General features: G+C 38.6%; 1 protein-coding gene across 1 annotated transcript in view; it reads right to left on the minus strand.

Moving 5' to 3' along the window:
• LOC146423550 (multiple epidermal growth factor-like domains protein 8) overlaps window positions 1–18,392 on the minus strand; it is a 67,040-nt gene that overhangs the window by 18,631 nt on the left and 30,017 nt on the right. The window contains exons 11-15 of the mRNA XM_085044638.1: window positions 15,206–15,360; window positions 11,884–11,991; window positions 10,035–10,155; window positions 5,019–5,182; window positions 1,000–1,033 (exon numbers count right to left, since the gene is read on the minus strand). Coding sequence (XP_084900764.1) covers window positions 1,000–1,033; window positions 5,019–5,182; window positions 10,035–10,155; window positions 11,884–11,991; window positions 15,206–15,360 — 582 coding nt within the window. The remainder of the gene's footprint in view (window positions 1–999; window positions 1,034–5,018; window positions 5,183–10,034; window positions 10,156–11,883; window positions 11,992–15,205; window positions 15,361–18,392) is intronic.

Consider the following 18,392-nt stretch of genomic DNA (forward strand, 5'->3'; position numbering starts at 1 on the left):
CCTCCAAAGCCCCCAAAAATTCCCAAAAAATTCCCAAATTTTACCCCAAATTTACCAAATCCGAGGAATTTGGGCTCCTGGCTAGTTTGGCCACCACGGCCAGCTGCTGGATTCCCCAAAAAATCCCCAAAATCCCCAAAAATCCCCTTAAAATCCCCCTAAAACCACCAAAAATTCCCCAAAAAATCCCAAAATTTCCCCAAAAATTCCCAAAAAATCCCCAAAAATCCCCAAAATTTACCAAATCCGAGGAATTTGGGCTCCTGGCCAGCTTGGCCACCACGGCCAGCCGCTGGATCCTCGCCCACAGGTTGGGCCCAGTGGGATTTTGGGGATTTTTGGGGGAATTTGGGGAATTTTGGGGTCCCAGGAGAGGATGGAGAAATCCCCGAAATTCCAGAGAAACTTCGGCGTCGCCTGGAGGAGTCAGAGTGATGGTGGAGCTGCGGATGATCGACACCTGGAATGGGAAAATTGGGAATTTTGGGATTATTTGGGAGAAATTTGGGAATTTTTGTGAGTTTTGGGGGGTTTTGGGGAGGTTTGGGTGGGAAAAATTGAGATTTTGGGGGGAGAAATGGGGATTTTTGGGGTGAAAATTGGGATTTTGGGGGATTTTTGGAGGTTTGGGGGAAAAATTGGGGATTTTTGGGGGATTTTGGGATTTTTGGGGAATTTGGTTTGGAGGGGTTTGGTGGGAAAAGATGGAATTTTGGGGGAAAAATTGGGATTTTGGGGGGAAAATTGGGATTTTGGGGTAGGTTTGGTGGGTGGGATGATGATGGAGGGAATTTTGGGGGAAATCCTGGAATTTTGGGGGAAATTTGGGAATTTTTGGGAATTTTTTGGGGAATTTCAGGAGGTTTGGGGGGAAATTTGGATTTTGGGGGAATTTTTGGGATTTTTGGGAGGTTTTGGGGAGTTTTTGGGGGGTTTTGGTGGAAAAATTGGGATTTTGGGGGATTTGGGTTTTGGGGGGAAAAATTGGGATTTTGGGGCTCAGAGTGATGGTGGAGCTGCGGATGATCGACACCTGGAGAGGAAATTGGGGAATTTTTGGGATTATTTGGGAATTTTTGGGAGTTTTGGGGGAATTTTTGGGAATTTTGGGAGGTTTTTGGGGGATTTTGGGGGAAATTTGGGAGGAAAAATTGGGATTTTGAGAGGACTTGGGGAGGTTTGGAGGGAAATTTGGGATTTGGGAAGGGAAAAATTGGGAATTTTGGGGAATTTGGGGGGATTTGGGGGAATTTTGATGGAAAAATTGGAATTTTGGGGGTGAAAATTGGGATTTTGGGAGGTTTGGGGGGAAAATTTGGGGATTTTTGGAGGAAATTTGGGGATTTTTGGAGGAAATTTGGGAGTTTCTTGAAAAAAATTGGGAATTTTGGGAGGAAAAATTGGGATTTTGGGGCTCAGAGTGATGGTGGAGCTGCAGATGATCGACACCTGGAGAGGAAATTGGGGAATTTTTGGGATTATTTGGGAATTTTTGGGAGTTTTGGGGGAATTTTTGGGAATTTTGGGAGGTTTTTGGGGGATTTTGGGGGAAATTTGGGAGGAAAAATTGGGATTTTGAGAGGACTTGGGGAGGTTTGGAGGGAAATTTGGGATTTGGGAAGGGAAAAATTGGGAATTTTGGGGAATTTGGGGGGATTTGGGGGAATTTTGATGGAAAAATTGGAATTTTGGGGGTGAAAATTGGGATTTTGGGAGGTTTGGGGGGAAAATTTGGGGATTTTTGGAGGAAATTTGGGGATTTTTGGAGGAAATTTGGGAGTTTCTTGAAAAAAATTGGGAATTTTGGGAGGAAAAATTGGGATTTTGGGGCTCAGAGTGATGGTGGAGCTGCGGATGATCGACAGCTGGAGAGGAAATTGGGAATTTTGGGATTATTTGGGAATTTTTGGGAGTTTTGGGGGAATTTTTGGGAATTTTGGGAGGTTTTTGGGGGATTTTGGGGGAAATTGGGATTTTGGGGGGTTGGGGATTTTGGGGGAAATTTGGGAGGAAAAATTGGGATTTTGAGAGGACTTGGGGAGGTTTGGAGGGAAATTTGGGATTTGGGATGGGAAAAATTGGGAATTTTGGGAGGTTTGGGGGGAAAATTTGGGGATTTTGGGGGAAAATTTGGGGATTTTTGGAGGAAATTTGGGAGTTTCTTGAAAAAAATTGGGAATTTTGGGAGGAAAAATTGGGATTTTGGGGCTCAGAGGGATGGTGGAGCTGCGGATGATCGACACCTGCAGGGGAAATTTGGGAATTTTGGGAATTTTTGGGAATTTTTTGGGAATTTTTGGGGATTGGGGGGATTTTGGGTCCTTGTCGGGCTGGGTGTCATTTTATTCCCATTTTAATCACATTTTTTCACATTTTTTCACTATTTTTTGCTATTTTCACTGGATTTTTTTGGGAATTTCAATGTTATTTTTTACCCCAAATTTTTGGGGTTCTCAGGATGATTTTTGGTCTCACCTTGTCGGGCTGGGAGTCATTTTTTCTATTTAAATTGCATTTTTTTACCTTTTTTTTGCATTTTTTTACCTTTTTTTTTTGATTTTTCACTATTTTTTGGGGGATTTTTTTTGGATTTCGGTTTTATTCTTTATCCCAAATTTTTTGGGGTTTTCAGGATGATTTTTGGTCTCACCTTGTCGGGCTGGGAGTCATTTTTTCTATTTAAATTGCATTTTTTTACCTTTTTTTTGCATTTTTTTACCTTTTTTTTTCATTTTTTTACCTTTTTTTTTGCATTTTTTTACCTTTTTTTGGATTTTTCACTATTTTTGGGGGATTTTTTTTGGGAATTTCAGGGTATTTTTTAATCCCAAATTTTTTGGGATTCTCCACCCAATTTTGGGGTCTCACCTTGTCGGGCTGGCAGTCATTTTTTTCCCATTTTAATCACATTTTTTCACCATTTTTCGCTATTTTTTCCTATTTTCACCCAATTTTTGGGGGGATTTTGGGATATTATTTTATCCCAAATTTTTTGGGGTTCCTCTCCCGATTTTGGGGTCTCACCTTGTCGGGCTGAGAGTCATTTTATTCCCATTTTAATCACTTTTTTTTGCCATTTTTCGCTATTTTTTCGGATTTTCACCCAATTTTTTTTGGAATTTCAATGTTATTTTCTACCCCAAATTTTTTGGGGTTCTCAGGATGATTTTTGGTCTCACCTTGTCGGGCTGGGAGTCGTTTTTGGGCTGCTTTAAGTCCATTTATTCACATTTTTTCACCATTTTTCGCTATTTTTTCCAATTTTCACCCAATTTTTGGGGGGATTTTGGGATATTATTTTATCCCAAATTTTTTGGGGTTCCTCTCCCAATTTTGGGGTCTCACCTTGTCGGGCTGGGAGTCATTTTTGGGCTGCTTTAAGTCATTTTATTCCCATTTTAAGTCCATTTTTTCACCATTTTTCGCTATTTTTTCGGATTTTCACCCAATTTTTTTTTGGAATTTCAATGTTATTTTTTACCCCAAATTTTTTGGGATTCTCAGGATGATTTTTGGTCTCACCTTGTCGGGCTGGGAGTCATTTTTGGGGTACTTTAAGTCCATTTTTTTGCCATTTTAATCACATTTTTTCACCATTTTTCGCTATTTTTTCGGATTTTCACCCCATTTTTTGGGGGATTTCAGTGTCATTTCTCACCCCAAATTTTTTGGGGTTTTCAGGATGATTTTTGGTCTCACCTTGTCGGGCTGAGAGTCATTTTTCCTATTTAAATTGCATTTTTTTACCTTTTTTTTTTGCTTTTTTTTACCTTTTTTTTGGATTTTTCACTATTTTTTGGGGGATTATTTTTGGATTTTCAATGTTATTTTTTACCCCAAATTTTTTGGGATTCTCAGGATGATTTTTGGTCTCACCTTGTCGGGCTGGGAGTTGTTTTATTCCCATTTTAATCACATTTTTTCACCATTTTTCTCTATTTTTTCCAATTTTCACCAGATTTTTGGGGGGATTTTGGGATATTATTTTATCCCAAATTTTTTTGGGGTTCCTCACCCAATTTTGGGGTCTCACCTTGTCGGGCTGAGAGTCATTTTATTCCCATTTTAATCACTTTTTTTTGCCATTTTTCGCTATTTTTTCGGATTTTCACCCAATTTTTTTTGGGATTTCAATGTTATTTTCTACCCCAAATTTTTTGGGGTTCTCAGGATGATTTTTGGTCTCACCTTGTCAGGCTGGGAGTCGTTTTTGGGGCTGCTTTAAGTCCTTTTTTTACCTTTTTTTCACCATTTTTTGCTATTTTTACCGGAATTTTTTTTGGATTTCAGTTTTTTTCTTTACCCCAAACTTTTTGAGATTCTCCACCCAATTTTTGGGTCTCATTTTGTCAGGCTGGGACTTATTTTTTCTATTTAAATTTCATTTTTTTGCTATTTTAATCACATTTTTTCACCATTTCTCGCTATTTTTTCAGATTTTCACCGGAATTTTTTCGGGATTTCAGTTTCATTCTTTATCCCAAATTTTTTGGGGTTCCTCTCACGATTTTGGGGTCTCACCTTGTCGGGCTGGGAATCATTTCTTTAAATTTAAATCACATTTTTTAACCTTTTTTTTTGATTTTTCACTATTTTTTGGGGGATTTTCTTTGGAATTTCAATGTTATTTTTTACCCCAAATTTTTGGGGTTTCTCACCCGATTTTGGGGTCTCACCTTGTCGGGCTGGGAGTCATTTTTGGGATGCTTTAAGTCCAATTTTTACCATTTAAATCTCTTTTTTTCACCATTTTTCGCTATTTTTTCCAATTTTCACCCAATTTTTTGGGAGATTTTGGGACATTATTTTATCCTAAATTTTTTGGGGTTCTCAGGATGATTTTGGGTCTCACCTTGTCAGGCTGAGAGTCGTTTTTTTCTCTTTAAATTGCATTTTAAGTCCATTTTTTGGCCATTTTTCGCTATTTTTTCCAATTTTCTTGGGATTTTTTTGGGGATTTCGGTGTCATTTCTCATCCCCCATTTTTTGGGGTTCTCAGGATGATTTTTGGGTCTCACCTTGTCGGGCTGGGAGTCGTTTTTGGGGTGCTGGAAGGTGAGCAGGTGCAGCCCAGGCGGCAGAGCTTTGCTCCTGCACTGCTGCAGTTCTGTCAGGAAATCTGCCTGCGAACCCCACCAGCCGTGGGTGCCTGAGATCTGACCCACCTGGCATCTGGAACGCTCTGGGGACAGAAAATATGAGTTCAGAGACCCCAAAAACCCCAAAAACAAAAAAAACCCCGAAAAAATCCACCCAGAAATGATGAAAATCCAAAAAAATCCCGAAAAAATCCACTTAGAAATGAGGAAATCGTGTAAAAATGGAGATAAAAAGCAACTCCATGACCCAAATCTGCCCCAGCTGGCATCTGGAACGATCTAAACCCAAAAACCAAAAAAAACCCCAAAAAAATCTGGTTAAAAATGATGAAATTGTGAAAAAACCCCAAAAAAATTGGATTAAAAATGATTAAACTGCGAAAGAAATGAACAGGAAATCCCCACCAGCTGTGGGTGCCTGAGATCTGCCCCAGCTGGCATCTGGAACGCTCTGAAATGGGAAAATATGGATTTGGGATCCCAAAAAACCCCAAAAACAAAAAAAACCCTGAAAAAATCCACCCAGAAATGAGGAAATTGGGAAAAAACCGCGAAAAAATCGGATTAAAAATGATGAAATCCTGAGATCTGCCCCAGCTGGCATCTGGAGCGCTCTGGGGACGGAAAAAATGAGTTCAGAGACCCCAAAAACCATAAAAACAAAAAAAACCCCGAGAAAATCCACCTAGAAATGATGGAAATCCAAAAAAATTCCGAAAAAATCGGATTAAAAATGATGGAAATCCAAAAAAATCCCTTAAAAATTGGATTAAAAATGATGGAAATCCAAAAAAAGGGAGATAAAAAGCAACTCCATGACCCAAATCTGCCCCAGCTGGCATCTGGAGTGATCTGGGGACAGAAAAAATGAGTTCAGAGACCCCAAAAAACCCCAAAAACAAAAAAAACCCCAAAAAAATCCACCCAGAAATGAGGAAATTGTGAAAAAAACCCAAAAAAATCGGATTAAAAATGATAAAATCGCCAAAAAATGGAGATAAAAAGCAACTCCGTGACCCAAATCTGACCAACCTGGCATCTGGAACGATCTAAACCCAAAAAACAAAAAAAAAAAAAACCAAAAAATTGGATTAAAAGTGATGAAATTGTAAAAAAACCCCAAAAAATCAGATTAAAAATTATTAAATAGCAAAAGAAATGAACAGAAAATCCCCACCAGCCGTGGGTGCCTGAGATCTGCCCAACCTGGCATCTGGAGTGCTCTGAAATGGGGAAATATGGATTTGGGATCCCAAAAAAACCCCAAAATCCACCCCAAAATATCCCAAAACCAAAAAAAACCCCAAAAAATCCACCTAGAAATGAGGAAATTGCGAGAAAAATGACCTCAAAATCCACCCTGTGCCAGAAATCTGACCAACCTGGCATCTGGAGCGCTCTGGAACATGGAGAAATATGGATTTGGGATCCCAAAAAACCCAAAAAACCCTAAAAGTTTACAAAAAACCAAAAAAAAACCCCAAAAAATCCACCCAGAAATGTGCAAATGGCGAGAAAAATGATCTCAAAATCCACTCAGGGACTGAAATCTGCCCAAGATCTTCACCAGCTGGCATCTGGAGCGCTCTGAAATGGGAAAATATGGATTTGGGATCCCAAAAAACCCCAAAAATCACCCCAAAACCAAAAAAAACCCAAAAAAAATCGGATTAAAAATGATTAAATTGTGTAAAAACGGAGAATAAAACCAGCCAGGGACTGAGATCTGCCTGAGATCTGACCCAGTTGGCATCTGGAGCGCTCTGAAACATGGAAAAATGGATTTGGGAACCCAAAAAACCCCAAAACCAAAAAAAACCCCGAAAAAATCGGATTAAAAATGATGAAATTAGGAAAAAAAAACCTAAAAAATCGGATTAGAAATGAGGAAATCCTGAGATCTGACCCACCTGGCATCTGGAACAGTCTGGGAAGGGAAAATATGGATTTGGGATCCCAAAAAACCCCAAAAACAAAAAAAAACCCTGAAAAAATCGGATTAAAAATGATGGAAATCCAAAAAAATCCCCAAAAAATCCACTTAAAAATGATAAAATCGCCAAAAAAACCCCAAAATGAAATGATGGAATCCCCAAATCTGACCAACCTGGCATCTGGAACACTCTGAAATGGGGAAATATGGATTTGGGATCCCAAAAAAACCCAAAAACAAAAAAAACCCCGAAAAAATCGGATTAAAAATGATGAAATTGTGAAAAAACCCCGAAAAGATCCACTTAGAAATGCTGAAATCCTGAGATCTGCCCCAGCTGGCATCTGGAACGCTCTGAAATGGGAAAATATGGATTTGGGATCCCAAAAAAACCCAAAAAACACCCCAAATACAAAAAAAACCCCAAAAAAATCGGATTAAAAATGATGGAAATCCAAAAAAATCCCGAAAAAATGCACTTAGAAATGAGGAAATTGTGTGAAAAGGCTCCAGCTGGCACCTGGAACGCTCTGAAATGGGAAAATATGGATTTGGGATCCCAAAAAACCCCAAAAACAAAAAAATCCCCGAAAAAATTGGATTAAAAATGATGGAAATCCAAAAAAACTCTGAAAAAATCGGATTAAAAATGATGAAATCACAAGAAAAACAACACCAAAAACCACCTAGGGACTGAAATCTGACCCACCTGGCACCTGGAGCGCTCTGAAATGGGAAAATATGGATTTGGGATCCCAAAAAACCCCAAAACCAAAAAAAAAACCCTGAAAAAATCGGATTAAAAATGATGAAATTGGGAAAAAAACGCAAAAAAATCTGATTAAAAATGAGGAAATCCTGAGATCTGCCCCAGCTGGCACCTGGAGCGCTCTGGGGATGGAAAAAATGAGTTCAGAGACCCCAAAAACCCCAAAAATCACCCCAAAACCAAAAAAAACCCCAAAAAAATCGGATTAAAAATGATGAAATTGTGAAAAAACCCTGAAAAAATCGCCAAAAAAGGAGCTAAAAAGCACCTCCATGACCCAAATCTGCCCCAGCTGGCATCTGGAACAGTCTGGGGACAGAAAATATGGATTTTGGATCCCAAAAAACCCCAAAAACAAAAAAAACCCCAAAAAAATCGGATTAAAAATGATGAAATTGGGAAAAAAACGCAAAAAAATCGGATTAGAAATGATGAAATCCTGAGATCTGCCCCAGCTGGCATCTGGAGCGCTCTGGGGACGGAAAAAATGAGTTCAGAGACCCCAAAAACCCCAAAGACAAAAAAAAACCCCGAAAAAATCGGATTAAAAATGATGGAATTGGGAAAAAAACGCGAAAAAAATCTGATTAAAAATGATGAAATTGCGAAAGAAATGGACAAAAAACCACCTAGGGACTGAGATCTGACCAACCTGGCATCTGGAATGCTCTGAAATGGGGAAAAATGAGTTCAGAGACCCCAAAAACCCCAAAAATTTACAAAAAAACAAAAAAAACCCCAAAAAAATCGGATTAAAAATGATGAAATTGTGAAAAAACCCTGAAAAAATCGCCAAAAAAGGAGCTAAAAAGCAACTCCATGACCCAAATCTGCCCCAGCTGGCATCTGGAATGGTCTGGGGAGGGAAAATATGGATTTGGGATCCCAAAAAACCCCAAAAACAAAAAAAACCCCAAAAAAATCCACCCAGAAATGATGAAATTGGGAAAAAAAGTGAAAAAAATCTGATTAAAAATGATAAAATCATCAAAAAAAACCCCAAAATGAAATGATGGAATCCCCAAATCTGCCCCAGCTGGCATCTGGAATGGTCTGGGGACAGAAAAGATGGATTTGGGATCCCAAAAAACCCCAAAAATCCCAAAACCAAAAAAAAATCCCAAAAAATCCACCTAGAAATGATGAAAATCCAAACAAAAAACCCCAAAAAATCCCATTTTCCCCCCAAAAAAATCCCTTTTTTCCTCCAAAAAATCCCATTTTTTCCCCACAAAATCCTGTTTTGTTTCCAAAAAATCCCATTTTTTCTCCATTTTCCCCCCAAAATCCTGGTTTTTCCCTCCAAAAAATCCCATTTTTCCCTCTTTTTTCCCCCCCAAAAATTACATTTTTCCCTCATTTTTCCCCCCAAAAAATCACATTTTCCTTCAAAAATCCCTTTTTTCCCATTTTTTCACCCAAAATGAAGATTTTTTCCCCCCAAATCCCCATTTTTCCCCCAAAAAATCCCATTTTTTCCCCATTTTTCCCCATTTTTGTTCCATTTTTTTCCCCAAATCCCCAATTTTTTCCCAAAATCCAGGTTTTTCTCCCCAAAATTCCCATTTTTTCCCACCTTCTAGCGACACTCAGGTGTCGTTCTGCACACACCAACCCAAGGTGGGAAAATCCCCCAGAATCCCCAAAAAATCCCATTTTTCCCTCAGTTTTCCCCCCAAAATCCCATTTTCCCCCCAAAAAATCCCATTTTAGCCTCCAAAAATTCCCATTTTTTCCCCATTTTCCCCCCCCAAAAATCCCATTTTTTTCCCAAAAAATCCCATTTTTTCTCCATTTTTTTCCCCAAAAAAATCCCATTTTTTCCCCATTTTTCCTCCAAAAATCCCAATTTTTTCCCCCCAAAAATCACGTTCTTTTCCCCCAAAAATCCCATTTTTTCTCAAAAAATCCCATTTTTCCCCCCAAAAATCCCATTTTTTTCCCAAAAAATCCCATTTTTTCCCCATTTTTCCCCAAAAAATCCCATTTTTTCCCCATTTTTCTCCCCAAAATCGTATTTTTCCCCAAAAATAAAAAAAAAATCCCATTTTTCCCCCCAAAAATCACATTTTTCTTCCAAAAAATCCCATTTTTTCCCCATTTCTCCCCCCAAAAAATCCCATTTTTCCCTATTTTTTCCCCGTTTTTCCCCCAAAATGAAGATTTTTTTCCCCAAAATGTCACTATTTTCCCAAAAATCTGGATTTTTCTCCCAAAATTCCCATTTTCCCACCTTCCAGAGGCACGCAGGTGTCGTTCTGCACACACCAACCGAATTTTTTCTCCCCAAAAGCCAAACAAGATTCACAATCCTGCAGCAGCCTGGAGAGCCCTGGGCAGCCCGGGGGGGGACACTGGAATTTGGGGAAAAAATGGGAATTTTTGGGAAAATTTGGGAATTTTGGGATCATGAAATCATCACAAATTCACCAGAAAAGTTCCAGAAAATTCCCAGAAAATTCCCTCCCAAAATTCCTATAAATTCCCCCAAAATTCACATAAAATCAACCCAAAATTCCCAGAGAATACTCCCAAAAATTCCCATAAATTCGCCCAAAATTCACACAAAATCACCACAAAATTCACACAAAATACTCCCAAAAATTCACATTAAATTACCCCAAAATTCACATAAATTCACCACAAAATTCACATAAAATACTCCCAAAATCCACACAAAATACTCCCCAAAATTCCCACAAAATACTCCCAAAATTCCCAGAAAATTCCCCCAAATTCCTCCCAAAATCCCCCCAAATTCCTCCCAAAATTCCCCCAAACTCCCCCAAAATTCCCATTTTTCCCCCAAACTTTCCCTAAATTTCCCCCAAACTTTCCCCCAATTTTTCCCCAAATTTTCCCATATTTTTCCCAAACTTCCCCCAATTTTTTCCCCAAATTTCACAAATTTTCCCCAAACTTTCCCCATTTTTTTTTCCAAATTTCCCCAATTTTCCCCAAATTCCCCAGATTTTTTCCCCAAATTTCCCAAACTTTCCCCAAACTTTACCCAATTTTTTTCCCAAATTTCCCCCAAACTTTCCCCCAATTTTTCCCATATTTTCCCCAAACTTCCCCCAATTTTTTCCCCAAATTTCCCCAATTTTTTTCCCCAAATTTCCCAAATTTTCCCCAAACTTTCCCCAATTTTTTTTCCAAATTTCCCCAATTTTCCCCCAATTTTCCCCCAAATTTCCCCAATTTTCCCCCAAATTTCCCATTTTTCCCCAATTTTCTTCCAATTTTTCTCATATTTTCCCCAAACTTTCCCCACTTTTTCCCAAATTTCCGCAATTTTTCCCCCATTTTTTTCCCCAAATTTCCCCAATTTTTTCCCCAAATTTCACAAATTTTCCCCAAACTTTCCCCATTTTTTTTTCCAAATTTCCCCAATTTTCCCCCAATTTTCCCCCAAATTTCCCCAAATTTTTCCCCCAAATTTCCCAAATTTTCCCCAAACTTTCCCTAATTTTTTTCAAATTTCCCCAAATTCCCCCAATTTTCCCCCAAATTTTCCATATTTTCCCCAAACTTTTCCCTGATTTTCCCCAATTTCCCCAATTTTCCCCCAAACTTTTCCCCAATTTCCCCAAATGTTCCCCAATCTCCCAGACTTTCCCTAATTTTTCCCCAACTTCTCTCATATTTTCCCCAACCTTCCCCAATTTTTTCCCCAAATTTCCCCAATTTCCCCAATTTCCCCAGATTTTTCTCATTTTTTCCCCAAATTTCCTGATTTTTTTCCCCAATTTTCTCTAAATTTTCCCCAAAATTTCCCCCAAATTTCCCCAACTTTTTCCCCAAATTTTCCCCAAATGTTTCCCAAATTTCCCCCAATTTTTCTATTTTCCAAATTTCCCCAATTTTCTCATATTTCCCCCAACCTTCCCCAAATTTTTTCCCCAATATTTTTCCCAAATTTCCCCCAATTTTTCCCATATTTCCCCAATTTTTCCCCAAACTTTTCCCCCAACTTTTCTCACATTTTCCCCAAACTTTCCCCAATATTTTCCCCAATATTTTCCCCAATTTTTTTTCCCAAATTTCCCACTTTTTCCCCAAATTTCCCCAAATTTCCCTACCCCATCCAGCGGCTCAGGCGTCCTGCAGGCTCCGCGGCACCAACTGCACTGAGGGTCCTGAGAGCAGCTCTGGCGCTCAGAGTACAGAGAGCACAGATCCACCTCGTACTGCAAAACATTCCCAAAAGATTTGGGGAATTTGGGGAATTTTTTGGGATTTTTTGGGGAATTTTTGGGGATTTTTTCGATTTTTTTCTGATTTTTTTTGGATTTTTTTGCATTTTTTTATGGCATTTTTGTTGCTTGGAGCAGCTCTGGCGCTCAGAGTACAGAGAGCACAGATCCACCTCGTACTGCAAAACATTCCTGAAAGATTTGGGGATTTTTGGGAATTTTTTTTGATTTTTGGGGAATTTTTTAGGAATTTTTTCGATTTTTTTCGGATTTTTTTTTTTTCCTATGGATTTTTTTCCCCTACAATTGGTTTTTTTGGGGAGACAAAGAGGGGGATTTGGGTAAAGTGAGCAAAGATCCACTGGAAAACATTCCCCAAAAAATTTGGTAAATTTTGGGAATTTTTGGGAATTTTTTGGGATTTTTAAAAAATTTTTTTTGATTTTTTATGGAATTTTTTTCGATTTTTTATGGCATTTTTGTTGCTTGGAGCAGCTCTGGCGCTCAGAGTACAGAGAGCACAGATCCACCTCGTACTGAAAAACATTCCAGGGAAATTGGGGGATTTTTGGGAATTTTTTGGGATTTTTTGGGGAATTTTTTGGGATTTTTTTGGATTTTTTTTGCATTTTTTACAGATTTTTTTTTGCATTTTTAATGGTATTTTTGTTGCTTGGAGCAGCTCTGGCGCTCAGAGTACAGAGAGCACAGATCCACCTCGTACTGAAAAACAATCCAGGGAAATTGGGGGATTTTTGGGAATTTTTTGGGATTTTTTGGGGAATTTTTTGGGATTTTTTTTGATTTTTTTTGGAATTTTTTTGGATTTTTTATGGAATTTTTTTCGATTTTTTATGGCAATTTGGTGCTTGGAGCAGCTCTGGCGCTCAGAGTACAGAGAGCACAGATCCACCTCGTATTGAAAAACATTCCAGGGAAATTGGGGAATTTTGGGGAATTTTTTGGGAATTTTTTTGGGGAATGTTTTCGATTTTTTTTGCATTTTTTTCAGATTTTTTACGGAATTTTTTGGGATTTTTTATGGCATTTTTGTTGCTTGGAGCAGCTCTGGCGCTCAGAGTACAGAGAGCACAGATCCACCTCGTACTGCAAAACATTCCCAAAAGATTTGGGGAATTTTTGGGAATTTTTTGGGATTTTTTTTGGAATTTTTTCGATTTTATGGGGAATTTTTTTGGAATTTTTTTGCATTTTTTACAGATTTTTTGGCATTTTTAATGGCATTTTTGTTGCTGGGAGCAGCTCTGGCGCTCAGAGTACAGAGAGCACAGATCCACCTCGTACTGAAAAACAATCCAGGGAAATTGGGGGATTTTTGGGAATTTTTTGGGATTTTTTGGGGAATTTTTGGGATTTTTTTCAGATTTTTTTTGCATTTTTAATGGAATTTTTTTCGATTTTTTATGGCATTTTTGTTGCTAAGAGCAGCTCTGGCGCTCAGAGTACAGAGAGTACAGATCCACCTCGTACTGCAAAACATTCCCAAAAGATTTGGGGATTTTTGGGAATTTTTTGGGAATTTTTTGGGAATTTTTTGGATTTTTTTGGGATTTTTTTTGGATTTTTAATGGAATTTTTTTCGATTTTTTATGGGATTTTTGTTGCTTGGAGCAGCTCTGGCGCTCAGAGTACAGAGAGCACAGATCCACCTCGTACTGCAAAACATTCCCAAAAGATTTGGGGAATTTTTGGGAATTTTTTGGGATTTTTTTTGGAATTTTTTCGATTTTATGGGGAATTTTTTTGGAATTTTTTTGCATTTTTTACAGATTTTTTGGCATTTTTAATGGCATTTTTGTTGCTGGGAGCAGCTCTGGCGCTCAGAGTACAGAGAGCACAGATCCACCTCGTACTGAAAAACAATCCCAAAAGATTTGGGGATTTTTGGGAATTTTTGGGGATTTTTTGGGGAATTTTTGGGAATTTTTTTGGAATTATTTTGCATTTTTTACAGATTTTTTGGCATTTTTTATGGGATTTTTGTTGCTTGGAGCAGCTCTGGCGCTCAGAGTACAGAGAGCACAGATCCACCTCGTACTGCAAAACATTCCAGGGAAATTGGGGGATTTTTGGGAATTTTTTGGGATTTTTTTGGGAATTTTTGGGACTTTTTTCAAATTTTTTTGCATTTTTTTCGGATTTTTAATGGAATTTTTTTCGATTTTTCATGGCATTTTTGGAGCAGAGAGCAGCTCTGGCACTCAGAGTACAGAGAGCACAGATCCACCTCGTACTGAAAAACATTCCAGGGAAATTGGGAAATTTTGGGAATTTTTTGGGAATTTTTTGGGAATTTTTTGCATTTTTTTCAGAATTTTTTTCCTTTTTTTTTCCAATTTTTTTTTCCAATTTTTTCGGATTTTTTTTTCTTTTTTTTGCATTTTTTGCCCTAAATTTGTTCTTTCAAGTAGAGAAAAAAGGGGATTTGAGCTCAGTGAGCACAGATCCACCTCGTGCTACAAATTCCCAAAATTCCAGGATTTTTTGGGAATTTTTGGGAATTTTTTGAGGGCAATTTTTGGTCCTTTTTGAGCAAAATTTCCCTTTTTTGGGCATAATTTTGTCATTTTTTGTCGGATTTTCACTCTTTTTTCGGCGTAAAAATTCCCAAATTTTTTCGGGACAAATCCAGGGAATTCCAGGTGGGAATTTGGGATTTTTGGGGTAATTTTTGGGGCAATTTTTGGCACTTTTTGAGTGAAATTTCCCATTTTCAGGCATAATTTCACCATTTTTTGTTGGATTTTCACCATTTTTTCAGCATTAAAATTCCCGAATTTTTTCGGGACAAATCCCGGGAATTCCAGGTGGGAATTTGGGATTTTTGGGGTAATTTTTGGGGTAATTTTGGGGGTAATTTTTGGGGTAATTTTTGGCACTTTTTGAGTTCAAATTCCCTTTTTTTGGGCATAATTTCGCCATTTTTGGTCGGATTTTCACGCTTTTTTCAGGGCTAAAATTCCAGAATTTTTCCAGGACTTTTCAGGGAATTCCAGGTGGGAATTTGGGGTTTTTGGGGTAATTTTTGAGGCAATTTTTTGTGTGAAATTTCCCATTTTCAGGCACAATTTTGCCATTTTTTGTCGGATTTTCACCATTTTTTCAGCATTAAAATTCCCGAATTTTTTTGGGACAAATCCCAGGAATTCCAGGCGGGAATTTGGGATTTTTTGGGGAGGAATCTCACGTTCTGGGCAGGTCTCTGGAAGACGAAAGGAGGAACTTTGTAAGCTCTGAGATCTCCTCGAGGATTTCCGCTGAATCCTCCAACCACCAGCAGCACATTTCCTGCCAGCAGCCCTGAAACGTGGGAATAGCGACCTCCTCCTGGGGAGCCTGGCTCTGAAATTGGGGAGAAAAATCCCAAAATATTGGGAAAAACAAAAAAAACCCCAAAAAAATCCCAAATTCCTACCCTAAAAAACAAAAAAACCCCAAAATTCCCACTGTAAATGAAGAAAAATGGCCCAAAACTGCCCCAAAATTAACCCAGAATTCCCCAAATTCCACTCTGAATTCCACCCCAGGATCCCCAAACCCCAAAAATGGTAAAAAACCCAAAAAAACTCACAAATTCCTACCCTGAAAGACAAAAAACCCAAAAATTCTCACCCTAAAAGGGTCAAAATGGCCCAAAAGTGCCCCAAAATTCACCCAAAATTCACCCAAAATTGACCCAAAATTCCCAGAATTCAACCCTGAAACCCTAAACCCCAAAAACCCCAAAATGTAAAAAAAAAACCCCAAAATTCCTACCCTAAAAGATGAAAAAAAACCAAAATTCCCACTCTAAAAGGGTCAAAATGACCCAAAATGCATCAAAATCCTCCCAAAATTCACCAAAATTGACCCAAAATTCACCCAGAATTCCCCAAATTCCACCCTGAATTCCACCCCAGGATCCCCAAACCCTAAAAATGGTAAAAAACCCAAAAAACCCCAAAATTTCCCACAAATTCCTACCCAAAACCATCAAAAAAACCTAAAATTCCCACTTGAAAAGGGTCAAAATGGCTCAAAAGTGCCCCAAAAATCCACCCAAAATTCACCCAAAATCCACCCAAACTTCCCCAAATTCCACCCTGAATTCCACCCCAGGATCCCCAAACCCCAAAAACTCAAAAAAAACCCCCAAAATTCCAAAAAATTCCCATCATGAAATACAAAAAAACCCCAAAATTCCCACCCTAAAAGGACCAAAATGGCCCAAAATTCACCCAAAATCCACCCAAACTTCCCAGAATTCCATCCTGAAATCCAAACCATCAATTCCTCCCAAAAAACCCAAAAAACCCCCAAAATATCCCCCTGGGAATTTTTCCCAATTTTTCCCACTGTTTTTTCCCAAATTTCCCACCTGTTCCCATGATTTATGGCTAAAAAATCCCATTTTTCCCCCAAATTTCCCCCAATTTTCACCCAATTTTTTCCCAAAATCCCTCGAATTTTTCCCCAATTTTCCCCAAATTTTTCCTGAACTTTCCCCCAATTTTTCCTGCTGGTTTTTCCCAATTTTTCCCAAATTTTCCCCAAATTCTCACCTGCTCCCAGCGCCATTGGCTGTGCCCTGATCACCAATTCATGACCAAAAATTCCCATTTTTCACCCATTTTTTGTGCATTTTCCACCCAATTTTCACCCAATTTTTCCCCAAATTTTTGCCAATTTTCACCCAATTTTTCACCCAATTTTCCCCCAAATTTTCCCAATTTTTCCCCAAAATCCCTCTAATTTTTCCCCAATTTTTTCCCAATTTTCCCCAATTTTTTTCCCATATTTTTCCCAATTTTTCCCCCAATTTTCCCCAATTTCCCCCAATTTTTCCCTGAACTTTCCCCAGTTTTTTCCGAATTTTCCCCAATTTTCCCCAAATTTTTCCTGAACTTTCCCCCAATTTTTCCTGCTGTTTTTTCCCAATTTTTCCCAAATTTCCCCCAAACTCTCACCTGTCCCCAGCGCCATAGGCTCTGCCCTGACCACTCATTTATGACCAAAAATTCCCATTTTTCACCCATTTTTTGTGCATTTTTCACCCAATTTTTCCCAAATTTCCCCATATTTTTCCCAATTTTTCCCCAAAATCTCTCGAATTTTTCCCCAATTTTTTCCCAATTTTCCCCAATTTTTTTCCCATATTTTTCCAAATTTTTACCTAAACTTTCCACAGGTTTTTCCAAATTTTCCCCAATTTTTCCCAAATTTTTCCCAAATTTCCCCCAATTTTTCCTGCTGGTTTTTCCCAATTTTTCCCAAATTTCCCCAAACTCTCACCTGTCCCCGGCGCCATTGGCTCTGCCCTGATCACTCATTTATGACCAAAAATTCCCATTTTTCACCCATTTCTCACCCATTTTTCACCCAATTTTCCCCCAAATTTCACCCAATTTTCACCCAATTTTTCCCCAATTTTTCCCAAACTTTCCACAAACTTTTCCCAAATTTCCCCCAAACTTCTTTTCCCAATTTTTTCCCAAATTTTTCCCAACCTTCTCCAAGCTCCAGGGATCCTAAATCCCCTCCAAAAATAAGAAATCAGCACCAAAAAAGCCCATTTTCCCCCCAATTTTCACTCAATTTTCACCCAATTTTTCCCCAATTTTCCCCAAAATTTTCCCAAACTTTTCCCAAATTTCCCCCAAATTTTTCCCAAATTTCCCCACCTTGTCCCAATTCCAGAGGAGCCCAAACCCACTAACTCATGACCGAAAAATCCCAGTTTTCACCCAAATTTCGCTCGATTTTCACCCAATTTTTTCCCAAAATCCCTCGAATTTTTCCCCAACCTTTTCCCTATTTTTCCCACTGTTTTTCCCAAATTTCCCCCAAATTTCCCCAAATTCCTCACCTGTCCCCAGGGCCATAGGTTGTGCCCTGACCACCAATTTACGACAGAAAAATACCATTTTTCACCCAAATTTCACTCAATTTTCCCCCAATTTTCACTCGATTTCCCCCAAATTTTTCCCAAACTTTTCCCATTTTTTTCCCACTGTTTTTCCCAATTTTTTTCCCAAATTTCCCCCAAACTCTCACCTGTCCCCAGGGCCATTGGCTCTGCCCTGACCACCAATTTACGACAGAAAAATCCCATTTTTCCCCCAAATTTCGCGCGATTTTCCCCCAAATTTTTCCCAAACTTTTTCCAATTTTTTCCCAATTTTTCCCAAATTTTCCCCCAAATTTTCCCAAACTCTCACCTGTCCCCAGGGCCATAGGCTGTGCCCTGACCACTAATTCATGACCAAAAATTCCCATTTTTCACCCCAATTTCACCCATTTTTCACCCAAATTTCACCCAATTTTTCCCCAAAATCCCTTGAATTTTTCCCGAATTTTTCCCCAATTTTTCCCATTTTTTCCCCATTTTTACTCAA

Source organism: Lichenostomus cassidix, unplaced genomic scaffold (assembly GCF_008360975.1).
Source record: "Lichenostomus cassidix isolate B80296 unplaced genomic scaffold, HeHo_3.0 HiC_scaffold_37, whole genome shotgun sequence".
NCBI lineage: Eukaryota > Metazoa > Chordata > Aves > Passeriformes > Meliphagidae > Lichenostomus > Lichenostomus cassidix.